At 39.2% G+C, this 25178-nt stretch overlaps 1 protein-coding gene across 1 annotated transcript in view; it reads right to left on the reverse strand.

The window, feature by feature from the left end:
* Nucleotides 1-25178, reverse strand: part of COL15A1 (collagen type XV alpha 1 chain) — a 125688-nt gene that overhangs the window by 58064 nt on the left and 42446 nt on the right. Inside the window, exons 6-16 of the mRNA XM_057379049.1 lie at nt 23032-23158; nt 21665-21783; nt 18307-18435; nt 17628-17654; nt 15196-15258; nt 11446-11523; nt 9725-9787; nt 7812-7937; nt 3912-3974; nt 1301-1336; nt 72-224 (exon numbers count right to left, since the gene is read on the reverse strand). Coding sequence (XP_057235032.1) covers nt 72-224; nt 1301-1336; nt 3912-3974; nt 7812-7937; nt 9725-9787; nt 11446-11523; nt 15196-15258; nt 17628-17654; nt 18307-18435; nt 21665-21783; nt 23032-23158 — 984 coding nt within the window. The remainder of the gene's footprint in view (nt 1-71; nt 225-1300; nt 1337-3911; nt 3975-7811; nt 7938-9724; nt 9788-11445; nt 11524-15195; nt 15259-17627; nt 17655-18306; nt 18436-21664; nt 21784-23031; nt 23159-25178) is intronic.

The following is a 25178-nucleotide window of genomic DNA, read 5'->3' on the forward strand; positions in this document are numbered from 1 at the left end:
CAGGTAGTCACACTGTCTCTCCTTCGAAGGATATGTCCATAGTTACAACAAACTTCAGAACAGCAAAATACCTCAAATCCCAAGCTGTAACCTAGTCCCGGTGGTCCAGGAGGTCCAGGGGGGCCAGGAGGCCCAGGAGGTCCTGGTRGTCCAGGTTTTCCAGGAAACCCAATGGGGCCAGCTTCTCCTTTGGGGCCTATTGATCCAGTGACTCCAGTATCACCCTAAAATAAAAAGTCAGTCTATTGATACACTGAATATGCCTAAGTAGAGGCAAGTAAGTACATTTACAGGATCACAGAACAGTATGGGTTGGAAAGTTCACCAGGTTTCAAACTCTCTGCYATGGGCAGGGACACCTACCACTAGACCAAGTTGCTCAAAACCACATCCARCTTGGCCTTGAGCAGTTCCAGGAAAAGGTCATCCACTGATCATGTTCATGGCCCTCCCCTGGACTTACTCCAACACATCCATGCCTTTCTTGTGCTGGGGGTCCCAGAGCTGGACACAGCAGTCCAAGTGGGCTTTCATGAAGTCAGAGTGGAGAGGAAGAATCACCTCTTTTGACCTGCTATTGGTTCTGGYTGAGCTGGGGTTTTTTTTGCCCACAGCAGGCCTCAAAGTGCTATGTTTTGCATTGGTAGCTGGAAAGGCGTTGGTAACACACCAGTATTTTTTCTACTGTTGAGCAGCACTGGCACAGCATCAGCACTGTCTCTTTAATATTCTCTCCCCCCCTGCCCCCATCAAGCGAGCTGGGAGTGTGCAAGATCCTGGGAGGGAACACAATTAGGCTWTTAATTAAGCCAAATTAACCAAGGGTTTATTCCATACCATATGACATCAGCTCAGATATAAAAGCTAAAGGAAGGAGGAAGAACGGAGGGAATTTATAATTTCACAATGTTTGCCTTCTGGAGCAACTGCTTCCTGGAAAATGTCTGAACATTACTCACTGATGGGAAGTAGAAATTAAACTTTTTTTCTCTTTGCTTATATGCATGCAAACTTTCACTTTCTTTTTGCTGTAGTAAACTGCCTTATCTCAACCTGCAAGTTTTCCATCTTGTTCTCTCTCYCTGGTCCTGCCAGGAAGGGGAGTGATAGAGCCATGTCCAGCCAAGGTTAACCCACTACATCACGCTTCATAGAGAAGCATGTTGGCCAACTGAGAAGCCAATTTGTCCACTTCMTTAGGTTACACAATAATAATCTTTAAGGCATCTCAGACCTTTTCAGTAATGTGCTGTATCACAATGGTACTGTCATTCTATAAAGACACTGCCTTTTTTGTTACCTTTGGACCAGCAGAACCAGGCAGACCTTGATCCCCCTGCAAAAAAACACAAAACAGAAAAAAAAAACAATCAAACAAAAAAACCCAACTAAATACTTACAGTATTGAGCAAGAAAACCACATTTATGGTATTTTCCCTTAATAAAAATAGCCACAGATTTCTCTGTTGTTTAATCTGATGTCCCTTACATGGAGACCTTCATCTGAAACCTCTTACTTAAAAAGAAAACAATCTATAATTCTGAAGTTATAATGATGCCTGAGGATTTTTAGTTTCTATATTTTCATGTGTCTGTATCCTTGTACTTCTCTAGTACAACGCTAAAACTACCATTCTGCCGTCTTTAGACAAAACAATCCCTTTCTGAGCCTGAATCCAAGGACACCTCRCTGCCTCAGAGCTCCAAAATATGTAAACAACAGCAAACTGYGGGGGAGCAAGTTTGGGGTGGTTGACATCATCACCTGAAGCTCACTGGAGAATTAATACCCAATATGTTAATAAGGYAGAACTTATTAAGATCTCGTGACTCGGGGTCCATTTTGGGTGTAGCCTCAGGAGGAGGCTTTTGTCTGCCCTAATGTACCAGGGGGCCTGTTAGGCCTGTATTAAAGTTTTCTATTCWCATTCTCTTAAGTTTTTCTGGCCTCTGTTTCAGGTGAGCCTGATTTCCAAGGCATCAATAACAACACATTAATAGCTTTGGTCTGGTATGCTGACAGGACTCAATCTTGTATTTCAATTATTGCTGCAGTTTTTAAGAGTTTGGAGCACAYAGAATTGAGCATTGCAGGTCACATCCTCATGCTTCTGAACATAAATGTCAAAATGGCCATGAGATATAAAGAAGTGGAAACTGGTCCAACTCAAGGTGTCCAGGGCACCCTTCCAAACAGGATGTAATGACTAGAAAGGTTTTAAAGTCCCTCTGCARCAATCAAGATTTTATCAAGATTTGCTTTTATACATTTTACTTACATATTTTTTTTTCCATTTCTAGTTCATGGAATAGACAGAAAGACATGGCATGCAAATAATTATTTTTCAAATTGCTCTGAATCTAGTGGAATGAATTCTTGTATTGGAAAAATCCTGTCCTGACTCACTCAGAAGAAATATCACTTAAGTAAAGTCTGAAAAAAAAAGAGTAAGCACAGGAGTAAAATTATAATGTTTTTTCCTCAAAGCAATGACAAAACTCCATGTCACATGTCCCTCCACGGAGCACGCTGAATTTACTTTTGGTGCATCCTGTTGTTTTGTCCTGTAGCCTTCTCTGGATTAATTTCAAATAATGATCAAAACAGACATTGCAATATAAATGAAATCAAAGTTTTCAGAAAAAATAATAGTAAAAATGGATAAATACTCTTACCTGTATTGAACAGGTGCAAATACATAGTGCTTGAATTCTAATTGAACTTTTATCAAATATACATAGTGCAGCAAACAGATTCAGTGAARCAAAACATTTGTTCTTTTTTTTGAGGATTATGATTTAAAAAAAAAAATAAAAAAAATTTTCTCTCTTGATTGCTTGCCTTTCCACATCAGTCTCTTCCTATAATATGTGATTCATGTTCAATTTACTTCAGCTAGACTTCTTCCAGTTGTTAGGCTCCCTCATGTAAAACACACACCACTGATTACAATGAACACAGGTTTCAGATGCTTGCTTGGTAACACACATACTGCACTTTCTGGATAGCTGCTATTTCCCGTGGGTGCTGCACTTTTGCCARCCTCAGGCTTTTGATACCACACCTCAGAACCTTCAGCCTCCAGAGATAAAAATAAATCAATATTCTGGCCATTTAAGGCTTGCCTTTTCATTTCCCTTACAGTATGAAAGCTTACAATGTACACTTGGGAATTCACTTTCAAGTTCTTGTGCATGAAGTGTGTTTTAGAAGCTCACTAGAGGATTAAGTTATCCCATAATTTTTGTCTCTGTTTTCTCTAAATCCTTGGAGAAAGTGGGGTGCAAAGAAATGGTATTTRAAATAACATTTTGATTAGCAATAGAATAATTTCCCCAGGTCTAGTCTGTTTTGCCTGTACTGTCTGTACTCTCTGTCCTCATCTTGACCCATGAGGTTTTTATCATATTTTCTCTCCCTGTTCAGCTGAGGAGGGGAGAAGTAGAGCGGTTTTGGTGGGCACCAGGTGCCCAACCAGTGTAGGCCATGGCTTTGTCTCCTGCTCGCCAGATTGAATGGCTTGTGCTCCTTCAGACTCTTCCCTCCTGCCATGCAATATGCCACCAGTCTGTGCCAGGCTGCACCAGCTGGAGTTCTCTCTTTCCCCCTACAGACTCGCCTGTCTCACCCAGTCTTGACTGGCTTTTTAGTGGCATGTCACAACAGAATAGCTCACATTGCATRTTGAATATTGCATGCTGCAGAAATGAGACAGTATCCAGTAGGAAATTCCAGATTTCTGAATATGCCTTTTGAGACATGCTCTAATAAGACATTAGTATCTGGATTCCATTAAAAATATTGAAGCCAGATGCYACTGCGTTGCAGGGGCAGCTACTTAGGATTTTTACAACCTAGARTTGACAAATATTTTCCACTGGAGTAGGAGCAAGACAGACATTTAACTTACCTTTTCTCCCTTCCATCCTGGTGGGCCAACCACTCCATCACGGCCAGGAGGACCCTGAGGACCCTGTAGATGACAGCAAATCTAAAGCAGGTGCCACTTGAGAGCCCAGTTTCTAGAATGTGTGTGTAAATATTTTGGAGCACCTGATGATACAGCATGAAGAAAGACTAATGCGTATCACCTCACACCTAACATTTTTACTTCTTGGTTTCTGAGAGTTTAGCTTTGTATCAAACCAGTATTTAAATACATTTTAGTAGAAAATCATATATAACAATCATAAAATAATAAACAAAAATAAAACTCAGCATAATGTAAACATACCATAAGCATGCAAGATAATGGTGCTATCCAAGTGGGTTTTAACAACACTRTAAAAGATGCAATGGGATTGAAATCCCCAGGCACCTCACTCATCCACACTTTTGGCTATATCAGTGCTAGATGAGACCCAGCTGAGGATACCTTGGTATTGACAAAATCAGAACAAGGCAAGTCTTTCTGTGTGGTAAAATCACAGAATCATTAAATGCAGTTGTGATATGGAGGGAAAGATGTCAAACAGGAGACTTCTGTGCTTTCATTGCAAACAGAAAAGCCAATAGGTTGACAAGAGGTTTTGATTCATATAACCCCACTGATACCCTCACATAGGAATAATGAGKCTGGGACTAACTTCCCCCTGTGGGGGAGCACGTGGTTTATTCAGATTCACTTTGCCAGGTGCACTTGTAGGTTCATTCCTACACTTTTAGGAGCAGTACTCCTAAAGAGTTCTTCTGGAAAAAAAAAAAAAAAAAAAAAAAAAAAAAAAAAAAAAAAAAAACCAAACAAAAAAACCAAAAACACTGCCAGTTTTCTTTGGTTGATGGTGCTCATATTTTTCATGATATTTCACTTTAATTTTGCCTTGAAAAGTGTATATTAAGTTCTCCACCCAATTTCCTGTGCTGCATTTGTGACTTAGCCTGCATTTGAGTGAGTAGGCAGGCTGGGAAACACCAGCTTTGTAGGGTCAACCAGTCAATCAGTATGGGTATTGAAGTCCAGTCCACAGAAAGTAGACATGCAAGAAAGATAACAGGCATATTGCACGGCCTGCAGTTCTAAAATTGGACTCTGAAAGTCGTGAACTACATTTACAGGTGCATATTCTGACCTYTTAGGATCTTTAATCCATTTATTTGTTCATCTGTTTTGGGGAAGGATATAAATAGCTGCAAAAGGAGATAGAAAACATTGTTTTCTTGTGATGTTTTTACAATCATCACAAAGCCTCGTTTTTCCCACTCTCTTCTCCACACCCCCATTCCCTGCCCTGCTTTTGCTCCTCCGATGTCATAGAATAACTAATGGATAATTTTTAATATTAAAAATGGTCAGAAATATTTTCAGTATTCAAATGTTTCAAACACTTTCATATTGTATTTTGGCATCATTACRTAGACAAAAGAAGATTGAAAAGAGGTTGGGCTAAGAGCAATAACTGTTCTATAGTTTACTGATCACTTCCTCTGTACTGCTTAGCAATTTTAAGCTTCATTGTGCTATAGTTGCTTATTTCCTTTAGAGCTTTGGAATAGTCTCTCTTATGTAGCTAGCAGGCAACATTAGGAGATTTGTTATTCTCATCCAGCTGTATTAATGCATTTGTGAGCTACCTCAATCAAAAGAAATTATGATAGAAAATACCCCAATACAATGCTATGAATCAATTTAACTTCATGTAGCATTTAGAAAATGTGTATTTAATCAGATCAATGTCACATCAGTCTCAGMTGCATTGTGAAGCAGTTTGGGGGTATCTCCCATTGCAAAAGGCAGCCTTTACTCAGACATTTCCACAACACAYTTCTTGAGAAAAGAGATGTTACATCACAAAGTCCTTAATTCAGCAAGGTCTTAAGCCTGTCCTCAATTTCAAGTAATTAGCTGGTTTTCTGGAATGAGAATTCACAGCTAAGAATCCTCAATAACACAAATGTGTTACTTAATAACACAAATGTGACACTTAATGAGGATTCCCAACCAAAAAATTCTGCTGGGAATTTATCTCACTTCATTTATCCAGAGTGTGCAAATCTTTGAAGAGCAGGATGACAGTTTCTTACGTTGTCTGAAATTGTGGGAATGCATGGATCTATACTGTTAATAGCTGGAGTTTTACTCCAGCAGACTGCAGACTTGTCCTGATTCTTCTGAAAATGTAATTTAGTAGTCTATTTAACATTTAACTTCTACATTGTTAACTGATATGTTTCCCAGGAACTATCCTGAAACCAAGATTTCAGTCGCATCAGAAAATTGACTGTCTACAAGTCATTAATGTAGAATCCTAGCTTACACAACCAGGAATACATTAATCTTTAAAATAAAAGGTGAATCAATATTTATTTTCCCATTTTCTTTTAATTCTTATCTTACGGCAAATTTTAGAACTATAGCCTGGACCATTCTAATATTTTAAAGATGTAGAAACAGCCACAGTCAAGAAAGTCAAAAGTTCTTCGCCATTTTGAATTGCGAAGGAAGTGTTATAGAGGACCTTTTAATCTGACGCTGCACTTTATCAAATGCAGTAAATAAAACCATTTTAAAAGGCTTGCCTGTAGATTTTCTTAAAATTACAATTGTAACCCAGATTAATACAATTTGGTCTGTCTTGGATTCAGAAAAAAAAAAGGTTACTGTTGGGAGTTCAACAGCTAAATGAAATCTGATCAGCATTTCAAATTTTTATTTTACAATGCCATCCATATTACAGYCAGTAGATGCAGAGAATTATGGATTTCACTGGCTTCCCATGTGTGTACCTCTTGAATCCCATACTAAAGATTTTCAGGCTCTAAATTTCTTTCTGCACAAAAGATGCTGCTTTCCACCTGAAAGGCCAAATACCTTTAAGATTTTGTATTAACTCCCAACTTGGTTATCCTCAAAAAARCCCCTGCCAAGACAGCTGAGATATATTGGGATCTCCTTTTTAATATCTGTCATCCATACACTTCCTTGGTAGGTGCTAACTGCATCTTGTCAGATACAGAAATGGTGACTCACTTTGAGGGCAGAGTGAGCATCCAGGTCAGTCCTAGACCTGAGAGCAGCTTCTRCTGGCAGATGGTTGATTATGATTAAGGGAACCATGTTAGTAAATATATGGGATCAGAGATTATTCTGAATTGAAAAGGRCCATCAAGGACCATCAAGTCCAGCTCTTAGATGAATGGCCTGCACAGGGATCAGACCCACAACCACCTTGCTCCAACCAGCTGAGCTGATCTCAGAATTCCAGAGAGGATTCTCAGAGCTGTTTAATGCTAGAAAAAATTGGTTCCCTTCACTGAAAAAACACTTTACTGAGGATTTATTTGCAAGTCAAACTTTAGCAACATTTTTTACAGTAGAACTATATTTCACATGTCCAYGGGAATATGTGTTTCTACCCAGCTGAAGAAAAGTGAGAAGAAAGAGGAAAATTCAGTTTATTCTACGAATTCCCAGCAGCTTATGTAAGTGATTTAGCAAACTCCATTTTCCTGAAACCACCACAGGAAAACTAATACTTAGGCTTGTTCAGTGCTGTCAAAAGAATTCTTACTTTTTATTTATTCTGGTCCAGATTCACCAGTATCTGTCTGCCAAATGTGCATTAGTGCTCTGTAGTAATATGCTTTGGTCAACAAGACTCACCTTTTTTTTTTTTTTTTTTTTTTTTTTTTTTTTCTTTTTTTTTTTTTTTTTTTTTTTTTTTTTTTTTTGGTACGAAATTTTCATAAGATTCAAGCTCTTAAATTTAAAATATTCTGCAATTTTATTAGCAATTAAATGGATTGGAAGTCTTAGAATTTAGTGTTGCAGGACAGAAACAACATCAATATTTGGGCACAAAAGTGTACTCACTTCAGGGCCTGGTTCCCCAGAAGGTCCGTCTTCTCCTGGTGGCCCAGGAAGTCCTACACCTGAATCAGGTGCTGGCTTTCCTGGAAGACCAGGCGGTCCTGGAGGGCCTGCTGGCCCAGGAAGACCCTGGATAAATCAGCAGCACTGTTAGAAAATACCCTGGCCAAGTTCATTTGTATATACACAGAACAGGAAAAAGCTCACATAGACTATTCAGTCTCATAAAACTCAGCTTGTGTTTCCACCCAGCTTGTGCTTCATTGAGAACCAATTTTAGTTTTACAGACAAACTCTTACATAGGGTCACACTGACCTCCCTCATCCTTGTTTTCTGAACTGTGCCACCTCATAGTGTGCATCAGCAAGCAGGAAATTGAAAACCAAAAAATTTTATGTCTGTTCTCTGTAACCCAGTGAAGATCTTAGAYATATCCCAAAGATCAACCTAATGATAAGAGACCCAACCATAATGAAACCAAGGGATCATTGCACAGAGGGAAGTGGTTAGTTTCCTCTCCACTTCCATTTGATAGGGTTTCTCCATGCTGTTGCTGSAGTACTGAGAATCTCTACTCATAGTTAAGACCTGCTTAGTGCTGTAAAACTGGCCTCTGCTCTAAAGATCTATTTTGCATGGACATGAGCAGTGTGATATAAATTGAATGAAATGAATGAAATACTTCAGGAGAAATAGTACATACATCTGCAAATATTTCCTCTCATGTGCAAGTCCATCTGTGTTACTGATTGTAGTAGCAGGCAAATATGGAGAGCTTGAAATTTTGGGCCATGACACTGTAAATCAGTGCTGTGTAAATCACAGTTGATTCTGACTCAGGGCCACATACAGCATTCCATCAGGAGGAGGGTCATCTTGGATGTTCAGTACAGTAAACAGATCCTTCTGCAAGGCACCCACATATCTTTTGTCCCTACAAAGGGTGTCTAAAGAGGGCCCTAAGTAAGGCAAGATAACTAACTTTCAGCATRTGGCAATTCTCTCCTGAAGGGCCTTGAGAATAAGATGTTAAGCACTTTTGAGAAAAAAAAAAAAAAGAAACAGAAAAGAAGTCCTGAGACAGAAACGAGTCTGAGACAATGAAAAATATTGCTAGCTGTGTTGCAAAGCAGAGGTGTCAGTATGCTATGGCTTTCTGGAGCTCATAGGAGCATAATGAATTCAGAAAGCTGCAGTGAGTGCTGTGGACGTTCAGTTCACCAGAAAGCTGCACTGTAAAGCATTTCATGCAGACACACTTTTTTTAGAACAGGTACTCCAAATTCAGGAGTACAAAGAACAGGATCATGTACCAACTTCCAGTGACTAAAGGGGGCTCACAAGAGAGCAGGAGAGGGACTGTTTACAAAGGTATGTAGTGACAGGATAAAGGGTGATGGCTGCAAACTAACAGAGAGTGGGTTTAGGTTAGATATTTGGAAGAAATTTTGTGCTATGAGGTGGTAAGGCACTGGCACAGGTTGTCCAGAGAGGGATATGTGGATGCCCCTTCCCTGGAAGTGTTCAAGGCCAAGTTGGATGGGGCTCTGAGAAACATGAGCTAGTGTAAGGTTTCACTGCCCATGACAGGCAAGGCAAGGTCTTTCTATGACTCTATAAATCTGTGATTCCYATCTGCCTCCTCTTTACTGTCTTGTCATAGTCAGATTAAAAGCATTTTCTCTTTTTAAAAAGTCCTCTTGCCATTATTACTTTGTTGGCCTCCTCCTGTCTCATATTTCTTCCCCACTCACAAATATTTAGGCCTTTTCTGATCTTGGAATGAAACCCTACAAATCCTTTCCGAATGCTGTCAATTAAGCATGTATAAAAYTTGCATAATGAAATTGACCTTCTACAATCTGCATGAGCAAAATAAAACTCTTTATTATGAGAAATATCAATATATATTTACCCTTAAAATCTCAGTCTCTCTGTCAGTATCTCCAGAACCCGATTCCTCAGGCTCCAGTCTATTCTGAAATTAGGAGAATTCCATTTTAAATTATTGCTTCTAAAGATGACAAATGCAAATATCCCTTGGCATTTACTGGAAATACGGCTATCATCAATATCAGTAGCAGCAGTCTGTCACTGGTAAAATAAATTATAATACAAAAAACACATTTCAYGTACATTTCTGGTGTTCATACCACACTGTATTTACCTGCAGGGKCTCTATGAGCATAGTGTTAACTGCAGGAAGCTGCAGTGTTAACTGCAGGACACACAATGCTGTGTGACTGCTTAAGTGAACTGGAGTAATATCTCAGACAAATTTTAACTTCAGAAAGACACCTGTGAACGTTAAGAATATCCTAAAATGCAGACCTTAGAAATAACCTCAGTTTCCTACAATGTGCTCCTCACTTAAAAAGCCAAATTCTGARATTCGTACAGCTGGAATAAAAAAAAAGATTACTTTTATAAAGTGAAATCARCATACTGAAGCCTTTTATAAAATACTCTGTTGAAAAAACACCTTTYAGTTTAGTCCTTAGTGAGTTTCATGGCTGTGTATATTTTTCTATACATAAAGAAAAGCAGAGAGAAGTACTACCTGAATGATTTCTCAGGGTACCAAAGCTAATGTTTCAAATCTCTGGGAGTTAAAGATGCATTCCTTGGCTGCACTGAGATTTCTTTCACTTCACTACAGAATAAAAGGCCATGAAATTTGCTGTCACAGAGAACAAGAATGTAAAGSCAGTGTAGGACCTGGTGTACACTGCTACATTTATAGAAGTGGCCTTTGACTGATAAAACTGTTGGACTGGAGCACCTTGACCTAGGGRTCTGGAGCTGCCATGCTGGTCTCTTGAAGTCAGCATCAGTGCAGGCTCAATAGCACAGCAAAAGTTGTTACTCGGTTTTTATGCTGCGAAATATATTGGCACAATTTATCAGACTTAAGATCAGGGGAGCATATAATCCATTTTGGCTAGTGGAATGTGTTTCAAACTGTCTTGTTAAATGCTCACAATACCCAGTGACAGATGGTCTTGTTTAAAAGTCTACCACAGGATTTCCACTGGTGTCAGTGGTGAACTCAGCCTACGTGTAAAATGAGGTCTCACACTATGAACTGAACTGAAAATTCAGGCCAGATCACTTCTTTAGCTGCATGCACGTGTATCCTCATGGATATAGTGGGAAAGATCCAAGTACAGCAGGATGATGGATCTAAAACCTTCTCTTTAACATGGCCTGAGTACTGAGCACTCAAAATACTGACACTGTCATCACGCTGGTATGTGTTCTAGTATTTCATGACAGCAAACATTACTGACTGTCAAACCATTTCTCTGTTCAGTAGCAGGAAGAAATCAATAATTCAGGTTTATAATGCCTTTTTTTGTGGAAATTTTTGTTTCATTTTGTCCCATATATTGTTGCTTTTGAACAGGAGAGCACACACATCCACTGACATTTTACAATGTGAATACTGGGTGTTTATGTAGCTTATAGTCTTCACACACTTCAGCCAGATTTTTATTTGCATTTCTGCATGAATGTTTTAGAAAACATGATTATCTCTGTGGTAGTCAGGCTACTTTCCCAGACAAAACCTCCTATTTAGTCCTGTATTCCTCTGTGGCAAGCTGAGCTCATTGATAGAGAACCCCAAATACTCACTAATCCTCTGGAAGGAGCAGATGGTCCTGCTGGTCCTGGTAGTCCAGGGGGTCCTGGCAAACCCTCACCAGGATCACCCTGAAATGGGAATTAAGATAAATCAGCAAGGATTTAGCCATATAAACACTATAAGTACTAGCTGCAATCTGTGTGGATTTCCAGGGTTGGAGCAGGGTTGGACTTGGTTCATTTCTAAGACAAGCTCTCAAGAAAAGTGATCTTTGCATTGGCAATGGAAGAACTCTTCTAACTTCTGCAGTGGATTTGCAAATGTACAAGCAGCATTAACAKCATTAGGCAGTGCATATGTCTTGCCAGAATAAGGTTTAACTGTGGGTCTTGCATTTTTAGGGTACCCTCACCCCCAATAAATAAATAAGTAGTCAGTGTGGTCACGCCATGGTACTCAATCCAAAAATTTCTTGATTTTATTGATACACTCTGCTGTGATTTTTCCAGCACCACCATGAGACAATTTTTCTTCTATGTGTTGACCTTTATCTACTGCCAACACAATGAAAGACCCTGTTCAGATATGGGTCATTTTTCTCTCATAATTACTACCATTTCTTATACTTTGTCTTTCTTGCATCACCTCTGACATTTTGCTGAGTTATTTTGAACTGCTGCAGCTTAAGATGTTTGTGACTTGTAATAATTTTTCTGCTCAAGTCCAGTATTTTTCACTTGAGTCAAGAGCTGAGATTTTGCCTCTACTCATCTATGCTTTACCCTCTAACCTGCCAGTTTGCTACCTGGGCTTATAAGCATTTTAGTTGTGTTCTCTAAATTCACATATTCGGTTACATAGCAGGAAACTCTGACTTTTAACTGCCTGTTGGTCACTTGCTMTTTATGTTTGAGAGTTCATTAGATAAATGAATTCATGCAGTTCTTWGTTCCCTGTGGCTTTGTCAAATGGTTCCTATAGTAATACTTCAGTTATATCCACAGAGAATGTGTTTAATTTATTTCGGGCTATTTTCACAGTCTGCCAGCATGTTCAGTTACAGATGTTCTTCATTCATTTTAACACATCCTTTGTTTTTTTCCAATGACTATTACATTAGTTCCTGTCAGTGTTTGGTGCTTGTTTTCATGCAATTTCTTCCACTTTGTGTGGAAGAAAAGGAACACAAGGAACACAAAAACCCAGCTCTCACATTTGGATCATGTCACATTTAGAAAGCCTAACAGCATCCATTCCCAAGAAGCATCTCCTGGCTGCATCTCTGCACAGAACATGGATTGTCCAGTGGATGGACAAAGTGACAGCCAGTTCCCCACTCTCCACTGATATGTAGTGCTCCATTCATTTCTGGCTTTCCATTTTCAATGAGAAGAACCAGAAAGAACAAGTTGGATCCTATTACTGCTCCTGAAATTTAGATATCATTATACTGGAAAATTGCTGACTGTCTTTAGGCATCATAACTGTTTTGAATTTTTGTGGAGTACGGGTCAATTCTTTAAGCTTTGTTCACACTACCAACTCAGCCAGACCTATGAAATCACACTGACTTGGATATTGAAACAACTTTTTGCACAACTTATAACTTAAAAATTATTCACCTGTGTAAAAGAGGATCAGAGCAGTGTCTTCTTGTTTGTCCTGTCTTTATTGCAGGAATTGGGTCTGTTTAAAGTATTGCCAAGAAAAAGCTCTGCATGTGAAGCTGTCAGCTTTCCTTAGTGCTTTTAGGCATATTGTTAGAACTTTTAGCACTCGTTTGCTAACCTCACAAAGTGTCTTTCAAGTGACCCTTGAGAATATTAGTTCAATTTATAAATTAAAAACTGAGCCGCAGATGTCTTTACTAAAATAGCCTTAAAAGAGACTACTGAAGTATTTTCCTTCTGAATATAACTTCAGCTCTCTACAGATAAGCTGCTTCTCCTGCTGCTGAAATGTTGTCCTTCTGATGGCTATTCTAATCAATAAACTATGGCTGGAGGCWGTTCTTTGGCCCTGAGGTTAGCTAGAACAGACCAGCTGGGCTCACRGTCCTTAGGTACTTGACTCTGGGACTCCTTTTAGCCCTGCATGTTCAAAGCTAATATTTTGTGTATGGTTCTTCTGTGCATTTTTCATGAAATAACATTAGAAATAAACCGAATGAGTATTTGAAAGTAAAAAGCCTGCTGGGATGGTGCTGGAGGAGCACAGAGCCAACCTGTGCCCAGCCTCATTTTGCAGCATACCAGGAGCAGTTCACAATTGATGCTACCCCTGAGGCACTACCTGAATGAGGACTGTTTSACACAGGCAAGAGCATTGTCAGAGACCATGCTTGCAAGCCTGAACCATAGGGAAATCAGTCAGTTCCTTTGCCTGTTCCACTTGGCAGTGTAGGTGTAGCASTTTTGCTGAAGATCCAAATGGTCACCTAACAGGAGTTGCAGCTGTAGCAGTGTAAAATAAAATGTGTTTGCTAATTCACACTTTGTTTATAAATACAAGTAATGTAAACAACCATAATCTTGACATATTTTCCATTTGTTTTGTTTTCATTCAAAGCAACTTGGCTGATTTTATGTTTTCCTACGCATTAATTTTTTATTATGGGTAATATTATTATTATTATTATTTACTATTAATTTTTTATTTCTAGGGTACCAAGCACCCTAGAAATAACTCTGGTCACAAAAAGATCAAAGCAGATTTGCAGGAAATATAAGAAGCTAATTGTCAAACGACATGTAGCTGACTGTAACACCAGCTGACTACTAATGTAGTGTCTCACTGATAATCCACCTTCTCTTCCTATCTTTCCTGAAGAGCCCATATCCATACCCTATAGCTCTCCAGTTGTGAGTGATCCCACCGTGTCCCTGTCACCTCAGAGAGGTGGTAGCCCTGTGACTGGGCRTGGACTTGTGAGTCTTCTCGTCTGCCTCCCATGCTGCCTGGTTTTGTGGACATGTGCCTGAGATGGGTCCCAGTGGGGAGAAAGGGTGTCCCCACCATACCTGAGAKGCTCCCTAACTCCCCTAATGCCTTCCCTTCTCTTCAGCTTGTGAGAACTTCTGCCCAACATATCCTTCCCTTAGAGAAATGGGGGTTCCCATGAAATCTTGTGAGCTGATTCCTGCACTGGAGACTAATTTCCTGCACTGGAGACTAATTTTACCTTTGAAATGACTCTGGATCATATCAAACTGAATCTGAATAGGTGAGCTTTAAATGGGTCATGTTTGTAAATTTATGAAGTCTGTATTGTTTTATTAAACAGATGAAAGGGATTATGAATTTGACACTTAGAGTTAATATCTGTATGTCAATTTTGTGTACAGCATGTACTTTAAAAATAGATTAATCCATTATATCTCACTTCATCCCTTCTGAGATACAAGCTGTTGCTTCAGATGGTTTAACTCCTAGTTCTATTATGTTCATTTCCTAAGGGTAATATGATTATACTCCCTCYGTTAAATCATTTAGCCAGTAGAGTAAGTTGCCCAGAGCAGTTACATACAACAATTGAGTTTTCTCTATTAGATGTTCAATACATCTTCCTTATCTCTGCTGTGAAAGCCCAACTTCTTTTACTGCTGAAGTTTATTCACAGCCTTGAAAATACTTATGATTCTGTTCGGGTGACATCCATGCATTCATGGATGAACAGTAGGATGTTCAGATTCTTCCTGTGATTCTGTAGTTTTTATTTCTCTCTCAGAATGTCCCAAATTAATACATGTCCAAGAATAAATAGTATCTGACTGGTTGTTGGGTATTAACAAGACATATACCTTTTCACCTTTTGGGCCTGCTTTTCCTTTCAGTCCTGGCAACCCCTGGAGCTCATTTGTATCCTAAAAGGCAATATTTTTTTTAATTAGACATTGTCTTTCATGTATGTTGAACAGGCTGTACACTTGGCAGCAGAGGCTGGCAGCAATGGTGTTAGATTCTAACTTTTGGTTTGTGCAGTGGAAGGAGGTATGGGACTTGGACCTCTATGTCCCTGGCAGTATCCAAAATATGCCTCGTGCCACATCTACTCTTCCCATAGCAAAGTGGCAGAGCAGCCTGTTTGGGGGATACAGATAGAAACACTCAGCAGGCTGCATTTGGATTTGACAACGAGCCAACTGGGCCACTACAGCACTGATGGCAAGGTTTTTTTAAACTGTGGTATTTGTAACACAYTACTGCCAACTGCTACTTTGAGTGCACCAAATCATTAACTTAAGCCTGCTCCCACCATCTACCAGAACTTTTCTGCCTTAACCTGAATCTAYTCAAATTTGATGAACTAGAACACTTCATGAGGACATGCCTCTGACAGGAAATGTGGGATACTAGACAGAATTTCACCTCATTTTCCATTCTGAACTTCACCAGTCAAATGAGTCCCAAATTACCCTTCTTTACATCTTCACACTACCTGCATTCAGTATGCATATGCTCTTCCTATAGAGGCTTCTTCATTGGCTGGAAAGAACTCCCACTGGTCTTTGAAGTCAGTGTTATTATAAAATGGAGCTATTTGTGAATTCAGTTAGGACACTCAAGAAAACAGTCAGAAGGCAAATAAATAGTATTTTCTCAATTGGCATYTTAGGAATCTGGACAACTGTGGTTTTGGACTCTACTTGGACAAGTTTTAAGACTGTCATAATTTTAAAGATGGTTTATATAAAGTTCTTTAGGGAGAAAAATGTGTCTATAAGACTAAAGGGTAGGTTTTTCCTATGATGATTTTTCCTGTAGAGTAACTGGGAGCAGGTTCATAGAGAAGTGGCAAATGCATGATCAATATAAATTAGAGCATACTAATTACATTGATGAGTGAAGTCCCATCAAACCAATGGTGAAGCTGCATGGGTATATGTAAGATTAGAACCCAGATGCACAGAGACAAAAGAGTAACTATTAAAAATACAAATGGTTCATTTCACAAGGTGTAGCAAGATATCTATGATAGGAAATAGGATTGTTTTCACAAGGACAAGACAGTCACTTTTGAAGCATTTCCTTTTGAAGAATTTTCTCTAAGACATATTGGTTTTATAGAATTTTCTTTGAAGAGATGYTACATGAAAGTAATCAGGCTCCTGTTAATACCTAAAATGTAAACTTCTTGTCCAAAACCACCCTAATGACACATAACCTGAGTTTTGCTAAGTATTTGCAAACCCAGCTACATTTCTTTGAACATACCACTATCTGAAGGCAGCATTCAGTCAGGACCTGAATAATGCACCCCTCAAAAGACTAYTGAATTATTCTTTTAGAATCTTAAAACACATCAGTTTCATTTGAGGTTCAGTTGCAGAGCATGGGCAGGGTCAGGAAGCTCCCAGCAGTGGCAATAGGAGGAGAGGAGCAGGGATGAGAAAGGTGACAGTCCTGGGTGGGAAGGTCCTAGAGGGGCAAAAGATGCACGAAGTGACAGCAACAAGCAAATGAGAAAAGAAACAAAGAAGCCAGGCAGCAGAGCATCAGCAGAGGACATACAGAAAACAGCAGCAGAGATGTGCATGGAATATGACTGCTGTGGATTTGTTACGGTGTGCATTGCTGGGCAATACCACAGAGGATGCATGTGCAGGCTACCAGCAGCTCATGGTGAATGGGATTGACCCAGGGGTGGGAGTAACCTGGAGAAGCTGGGAAGGAACACCCCAAGAAGAGAACAGCGAATGTGACAGAGAAAGGTAAAGCAGAGGRATGCAGAGAAAGGAAAGCAGGAATGATGAATCAGACTATGCAGTTGAATTGCTGCGCATGAATTAAGGGCTGAGAGGTACATCTCAATTAACTGAAAAGTGCTCTCAATTAGCTATAAAGTGAATTGCAGCTGAGGTTAGGGGCAGGGCAACATGGAAGCACATGCCTGTGGAGGGTCAATGAAGGGGTCTGAGCATGTCCTCTTTCTGAAATTTCCCTYTGCAAGAAAAGCCAGCCTCACCAGAGCTGAATTCCTGGTAGAGCTCCTTATGCCATGCCATGCACCTTACTTTCTTTGCAACTGGGAAATAATAAATTTATCTTAAAAACCTAGATTTTACCCTCTGGAAAGTGTGATGGCATCAACTACAGCACCAGAAGAGAGGAGATGAAGAAAGCAAAGATGAAGAGAGTGAGGCTGCTTAAGCCTCAATGTAGCAGAGCTTCATAAAAAAGGTTGTGTTTTCCTTAATTCAGTGAACTAAAATATGTATAAAAGAGTACTTACTGGTAACTCATTTTTACCAGGAATATCCTAAAATAAAACATCTTTGTTAGAAAGGTGAATAAAAGACTGTAACATCAAAGTAACAAAAGGTGACAACAATTAGTTTGTAAAACTAAACAGGTAAATAAAACACTGCAACATTGAAGTAACAAAAGAGGAAAGCAATTAGCAATATTGTGATGTGCCGTGCAGTGACAAAATAACAAACCAGAACTACATCAAACACTAAGGCACAATTGATGTTTTGCACCTGTCTTTGATCTCATGCATCTCGTGCTGATGGTTCACAAGGATCTGAAGTGTGGAACATCTTGTATTTAGAGAAGCCACTGAATGAGATCTGGGAGTTCTGCACCTCAGTACATGTACAAACCTGACAGTGGGAGGGTGCCACAGCACTGCCCCAGGAGTTGGTGAGCTTGCTGCTCTGAGAACATTGGTGTGTTGGCACAGCAGCTGTTTGCTTTTGCTCTCACTCACCAGGCACCTGCAGAGCCATGGACAAATGTGCAGTGCATGTAGGATGCTCCCGGGGTGCTGGGCTGAACCCCATCTTGTAGAAGTGTAAGTGGTGACAGTGTGCAAGGCTGTGCAGTTCCAGCCCTTCATGCATGTCTGATGGATCACTTTTGCCCTTTCTAAAATACATGCTTTCTTTCAACAGAGAGAAAATACTCACAGGCTGACCAAGTTGTCCAACTTTCCCTGGAGATCCAGGAGGTCCTTGTTCTTTATTTTCCACATCTTCTATTCCTGAACCTCCCAGAGGTCCTGTGGACCCATCCTCTACTTCCTGACCTTTCTGGCCCTGAGTAATTAAAATGTGAAATATGAAAAATGTATTGCATTACTTTTTCTGATTTTCTCTCTTTCTTAACCCCTCTCTTTGCTCTCTCCTGGAGCCCTTGCTTTGTTCAATGCTGTCCCAACYTGACTGGCACCATACAAACACTATATTCCATTCAGCAAAGGCAATCCCTATTGAAGATCATTCATGCACCTACAAATGAATTGCTCTCTGAGCTGGTTACCTAGATGCAAATGACCATGGTCTAATTCCATATCCACACAAATCTGCACAGTCTAAATCAATAGCATAGGTTTGAAAAATGCCATTTTAACAAACTCAGTCTTCCTGGGAGAGTTAAAAGAGGCATGTTTAAGAGTGTTTTAGCCAACTTCCACAAGATCTACAACTCTAACAGAGGAGGGTAACATATTGGTTAAAAAGTGGCAGAGGGTGAAACAGGAAATCTGATAACAAAGAGTAAAAAGGGACAACAGCAAGAGCAAAACACTGTTAAACATTAGTATTTGGTCAAGAGATATAAGGAATAATAAAAGGAATAATTTAAATATTCCAGGAACAAAATAAGACCTTCCAGGAATAAGCTTGGACACTAAYACATAATGAAATTAAAATCCAGTATACAGAACAGAGCACTCTAGTCTACATTGTATTTTGAAATAAGCACTAGGATTTACTCACATTTTGTAACACCAATGAAATATTTTGAGTTATTAGTGGTTAAAGAATCTAGGAGGGATGAATATAGTAACTCTCAAAKCATTTTAAAGTTAACTGGATGATAGCTTTCACAAAGGAACTRTAAGCTGATTTTTTAAAAGACCTTTCTGGATTATGTCAAAAGGAAAAATCCCAAAGACCAGCAAATTTTTTCAATCTGGACTCRTGACAGAATTTTTCCCATCTGAAAAATGCATTAGAAGAGAATTTATGTACTTAAACTGTGTGTAGAGATCATAGCCTGAATGAGATAATAGGATTGTTGATAAAATGTTAGACTATTGAAGGAGGTAGCAGGATCCCTCTCAATTATCTACTGAAGATCTTGGGAGTCTGGGGAGGTTCCTGTTGACTGGGAGGTAGTCAGACACACACAAACAGGGTGTAAGGGAAAATGCAGAACTACAGATCTGTTRGTTCAGATCTGTTAGTTTCTCAGTCCCTGGAAAATTATACCAAGTACTATTGAAAGGCATTTAAACACAGCACTCATCAGGAATACTCGGCCCAAGTTCACAAAGGAAAAGTCCTGTTTAACTAATTTGGTGTCTTGCTGTGCAAGTCACCCACATGAAGGATAAAGAAACAGAGGAGGATGTGATTTTCCTGGATTTTTGTAAGGTTTTTGATGCTGTCCATCACAGCATCCTTTGGGACAGGTTGTYCCACAGTGGGATGAGTGGGTTCATGGTGTGCTGGGTGAACAACTGGCTGAAGGGCAGAGCTCCAGAGTTGCTGTGAACAGGGYCACATCTGGCTGGTGACCAGTCCCCAGTGGTGTTCCTCAGGGATGAATCCTAGGGCCAGTTCMGTTCAGTATATTTATCAATGATCTGGGTGCAGGAGCTGAATGCAGCATGAGCAAGTCTGCTGATGATACCAAATTGGGAGGTGATGCTGGCTGTCCTGAAGGACAGGAGGCCTTACAGAGGTATCTGAGTAGATTGGAGCATTGGGCCGTGATTAATAACATGAAACTAAACAAGAACAAATACTGGATTCTGCACCTCGGAAGGGCTAACACTGGGCATGAGTCAAACCTGGGAGAGGAGTGGCAATAACAACTTTTTTCATCATTATTTTCTAAAAGATTGTTTGTTACCATGTTATATAATCATCTTGGGTGCCTGTGTAGTGAAAAATATGTAGAAATTGAAATAAGGTCAAGAATAACTTATAAAGATAAATAAGTAGCAAAACTACTTGTCACATGTTTAAGATTTATGTGCCACAGTTCTTATAAAGCCTGGATTTTTATCTAAGAAAAACGCGCCCCCTCCCAAAAAAAATAGTTGGTAATATTAATCATTTACCTGATATTAGATTTGCTGCTTTAAAAAAATGTGAATGCAGGAATGAAAATTTTAGAGGAATTATATTTGGAAGTTCTCTTGTATGTCAGCTCCAATGGATGATCCTAAACTTAATGTTTCACCTCTTGGTACATTTTACCACAGTAAACACAGGAATGCAAGCAGACCCTGCAAGGAGCCATTCTTAAGCACTTGAAGTAAACACAGACAATGTGAAATTTTGTTCTAAATTTCTGTCATTCATGATGCTATGTGTTTTATGACAAAAATAAGCTGTCATAAATGACTGATATTTCAAGAATACAAAGAATGGAGTTTTGGTGTAGCAGTGTCAAAGGCAAGCAATTTTCTGCTTAGAAAGATCAACGTTGGATTAAGAATGTTAATTAATGAAAAATGCATCGCCAGCTGATTATTTTGAAACACACTAACAAATAGGGCAAGTATTAGAGTAGCTCACAAGATTCCAAATGAGGGACATGTATAATTCCAATTTGTAGAATCACACAAAATTCCGGTTACACACTACCTTACAAATGCAATGGGCACAGTATTTTCCAAAGCCCAGTGTTTCCCCAGAGATAGTGACTTTGCTACTGAGGGCAGACACTCTGGGGATGCTGGTGCATGTTCCATGCAGGGATTAAAAGGGCTGATATTTCCCTTAGCACCATGTGAACCTCAAACTAGAGASAGGCAACAACCTTCCACTGGGTCTTAGTTTCCTCGCCTGGGAGTCAGACTCACAGGAGTCTACACAAAAGGAGAATCTAATTTTATAAGGGATTTGACAAAAGGTTCTTTTGAAAATGTGACTAACCTTGATGCTTTGAATGTAATTTATAGTTATTCCTGGTCCTGGTAAGATGAGGATTTAGTCACCTATTTTCTTTGTCTCTCRCTTTCTTAAATTCAAACTGAAAAAATCATAAAGCTAAAAGGACAAATTCTTTTTTTAAGTCAAAATCTCAAGCCTATTTCAATGGTTATAGATCCAAACTTCAGCACAGTGCAAGTGCTTTTCAATCTGATGTCAAGAAAAGACATTCAAGAACTTAGAAAGTAACTTGTATTTTGCCATGCTATATTAAGATGGAATAGATCAAGGTACCAAATAAGGAAAATACTTAAAATTCATGGCTTTTCCTGGTTTTGGGACAAAAAGAGTAGTCATGTGATAAACCCATTATACAGACCTCCTCTCTGCTTACTCCTGTCAGAACACCAGCACCAGAGCCATCTTCTTCTCTTAAGGTTTTCTGTGTGGCAGTGGTAGACTCACTGTTGCCTTGTCCCGTTTCCATGACAGCTGAATCTAAATAAAATCATCACTTATTAATGAGAGAGCAAAATGAAACCTGCCCAGAGGTATTTATCAGAGACAGATGCTACAAGTTGTATGAAAAAAGAAATTTTTCAGATTATGACTAAAATACATTCCAAAGATTAGTATTAGTCATCTTTGAAATCTGAAAATTTTAGAAGAACAGAAAAAAAAAGAGAAAGGTGAGAGTAAWGTTATGAAACAAATGTCTGTTTTAAGGTCAAGGACTGTATTGCATCATCAATTTCTCCTCAAGTTCTAGTCTGACGGTTGCCTATTTGTCATCTGCATAACACAAAAAATAAGAGGTAGTTACAACAGGTACTATATGAAGGATGTATGCAATTTAACTAGTAACACTGTCTTTGGTCTTATTAATATAACTAAATTTCTTTTTATTTTCTAGGTATTCCTTGAAGCTGTCCTAGCAGCGGAGGACTGGATTCCTCAGYGCATGATGCCTTGCTCTCCTTGCTTTGCTGCCTACACTTGCACCCAGTACACCCCACTGGTGCACTAGGCAGATTCACATCTTTTGGAGGGAATAAAAGTAGGATGTAGTTGTTTATTCAGTGGTGATATTTAGTTTTACATGAAAGGCTGTGCTTTACTGTATCAGGTCATCAAATGAATACCCATCTYATATCCCTCTTAAACACATGGTTTTAGAGCCAGCAGGACTATTGGCAGAAGTATGACTCAAGGGATGCCATGTTTCCCACGGGCCTGAGCAGTATGAAGAGCATTTTTCTCCTTTCATTCCCTTTGCCGAACACTTGCACTTTACTGGAGTGTTGTAGAGTGTCACAGCAGCAGCTCCTCAAGTCAGTCGCTTAGTTTTATCCAAGCACTTAAAAAAAAATAAAACAAACTACAATTCTATGACTGAGACTTGCACACTTTAGAAGGATAAATCTATTCTCTGCACGTTTAACAATGAGTCTGAGATAATCCCAAATATGGAGGGAGAAGTGAGAGGTGTTGAACAGTGGCTGTAGTTGCTGCCACTAACCTTTGCTGCTATTAATAAATTGCAGTTTAACCGATTGCACTTTCAAAGAACAAATGTTTGATGTACCAATTCTTTTCTAGCACTGAGGATGTCCAAATCCATAGTATTTTCCTTTCCTGGCAGCACCCAAAATATGACAGTGGCTTTTCATACACAGGGAAAGGACAGACTCAGAACCAGAGAATATAAATGACCCCAACCCCCCCAAAAAACCCCAAAGGCAGTGCCTTGTTCTTTARGTTTAGTTTCTTCAGAGGTTTCTTCTGGTCTGTGATTTCCGGAGAAATTATTTTCTTCCAAATAAGACAGTATGGTTGGGGGGGCCTCCACTGGCTCAGCCAACATATCTTCAGGCTAAAAAAAAAAATCCCAAAGAATTTTTTTAAGCCTTATCACATATTTCAAGGGAAGAATTGCTAGATCTGCTTTCTCAAAGAAAAGTAATCAGAACTACCACGTCTGTGAAGCAAAACAGAATTTTGAGAAAAATTAGTGTAATACGTTTGAACTTCATTCCTCCAAAACCAGGGATGTACACTTAGCAAACACATAGGGAGGGAGAAAACCACAAGCAATGTACACTTTTCAGAGACTGCATTTTTAAGTACAACCTTTAGCTTGTTTCATTCCAGCTCAGCATTGCTTTAAAGTTTCTTTATCTCAACCCAGGAGTTTTCTGACTTCTCCTCTTCCAATTCTCTCACCATCCCACTGGTGGAGAAATGAGTGAGTGTGGTGTTTAGTTGCCAGCTGGGATTAAAGCATGTCTTTCAGAAGGAGGAATAAAAGCCAAAAATTCTGCTATTGCTGTGTGTAATTTTGAACAGTGCAGTAATTATGAAGATTATTAAACAGAAGCTAAAAACAATAGCTAAAAAAATGGATTATTTTTCTGGATACAGAAGCTAGACATCTTTCCTGAAATAGCTACCCTCGTATCCAAATGAGAAAAAGTCAAGTCATGGTAAAATTTCATGGATTAAATTAGGTGGTGTGATGTAAAAGGGAGAGGAGTCATCTGGCACTAAGTGATTTTGCTGCCATTCAGAAAAACCCTACCTGGCTGCAGAAACTCAGGACAAGTAAARTGCAAATCCTGCATCCAGTGAGGAATTACCCCATGCAGCAGCACTGGCTGGGGCCAGATGCCTGTCTTTTGACCTCTTAGAGAAAGATAAGAGAGCAAGGACTGCCTCAAGAAGGCTCAAAACAATCTTATCAATGTGTAGATCCTGATAAGAGTGAGTAAAGAGGACTGAACAAGATCCTTCTCACTGGTTGTAGCCAGTGAAGGAAAAAGAGATGATGGACACATATAAAAATACAAGAAATTCAGAAAAAAACCTGCATTGAAACAGAGAGTCTCCATTCTTGAGGAAATCCAAAACCCACTGGCACTGAGTAACCTGCTCACTGGCTCATGCTGCTGTATTTGGCTCTGCTTTGAAAAGAAAATTGGGCAGGGCAATCTTCAGAGGTCCCTTTCAAACTCAACTAGTCTGTGATTCTGTGCAAAGCACAAGGCAGGCCAAAATTAGTTCAATGAGCTATGTGTAAAAGGCCAGGTCAATGTTTAATGAAGTTACAGAAAGAGTGATCAGAGAATTTTAAGCATATAATAGAAAAAYATAAGGTTTTCTTCCATTCATGTTGACCTTGGAAGTGTTAAAATTCCTGCAGAAAAATATTCTTGGGAAACTCAGCAGAGRATATGTCTAAAACTGAAGTCTTTGTATGAAAGGTTTAGGAAATACAGTAAGTAATTGACAAGAAGTATTCTCATCACAACCAAGAAGTATTTGCCCACGGGTTCTGTAATATTCAACAATGAAATAGCTGAAGTATATCAGTGCTATATCAGGCAAATTCGAACACAGTTTTTGTGAAGCCATTTCTCAGAAGCCTACTGATATTCTCTAAAGGAACCAATGAGATCTTGTATTAAAAAAAGAGTRTTTGACACATGCAGCATGGAAAGCTTCATTGTGAAAGATTGACTGGAACATTTAAGCCTGGCACAAAAAGGGAGGGGGAAATGATTTGATGGGCATCTCTAAACATGGCAAGAAAGAGCTGTTTACTCTGTCTTCCAGCTGATTAACCGCCAAATGAGAGCTGCAGTTAGCATGTTCAGAAAGGCAAGCAAAAGGTGCACATCCTTCACAAAACATGTCATTAAATTAGCTAAGGAATTCTGCATCAGGAATCTGAGGATGGTAAAATTCTCATTTGTTAAAAAACCCCCAAACAACAGAGGAAGATATTAAAGGATGAATAACTCAGCTGAGGTCCACCAAACACATATACTCTTGGCTCAAGTGTTTCCTGAGATAAAAGTTSATGCAGAGTAAAAGTGCATATATGTATATACAGT

The sequence above is a fragment of the Malurus melanocephalus genome, unplaced genomic scaffold (genome assembly GCF_030028575.1).
Source record: "Malurus melanocephalus ecotype Western Australia unplaced genomic scaffold, MMel_1.1 scaffold_383, whole genome shotgun sequence".
Taxonomy (NCBI): domain Eukaryota; kingdom Metazoa; phylum Chordata; class Aves; order Passeriformes; family Maluridae; genus Malurus; species Malurus melanocephalus.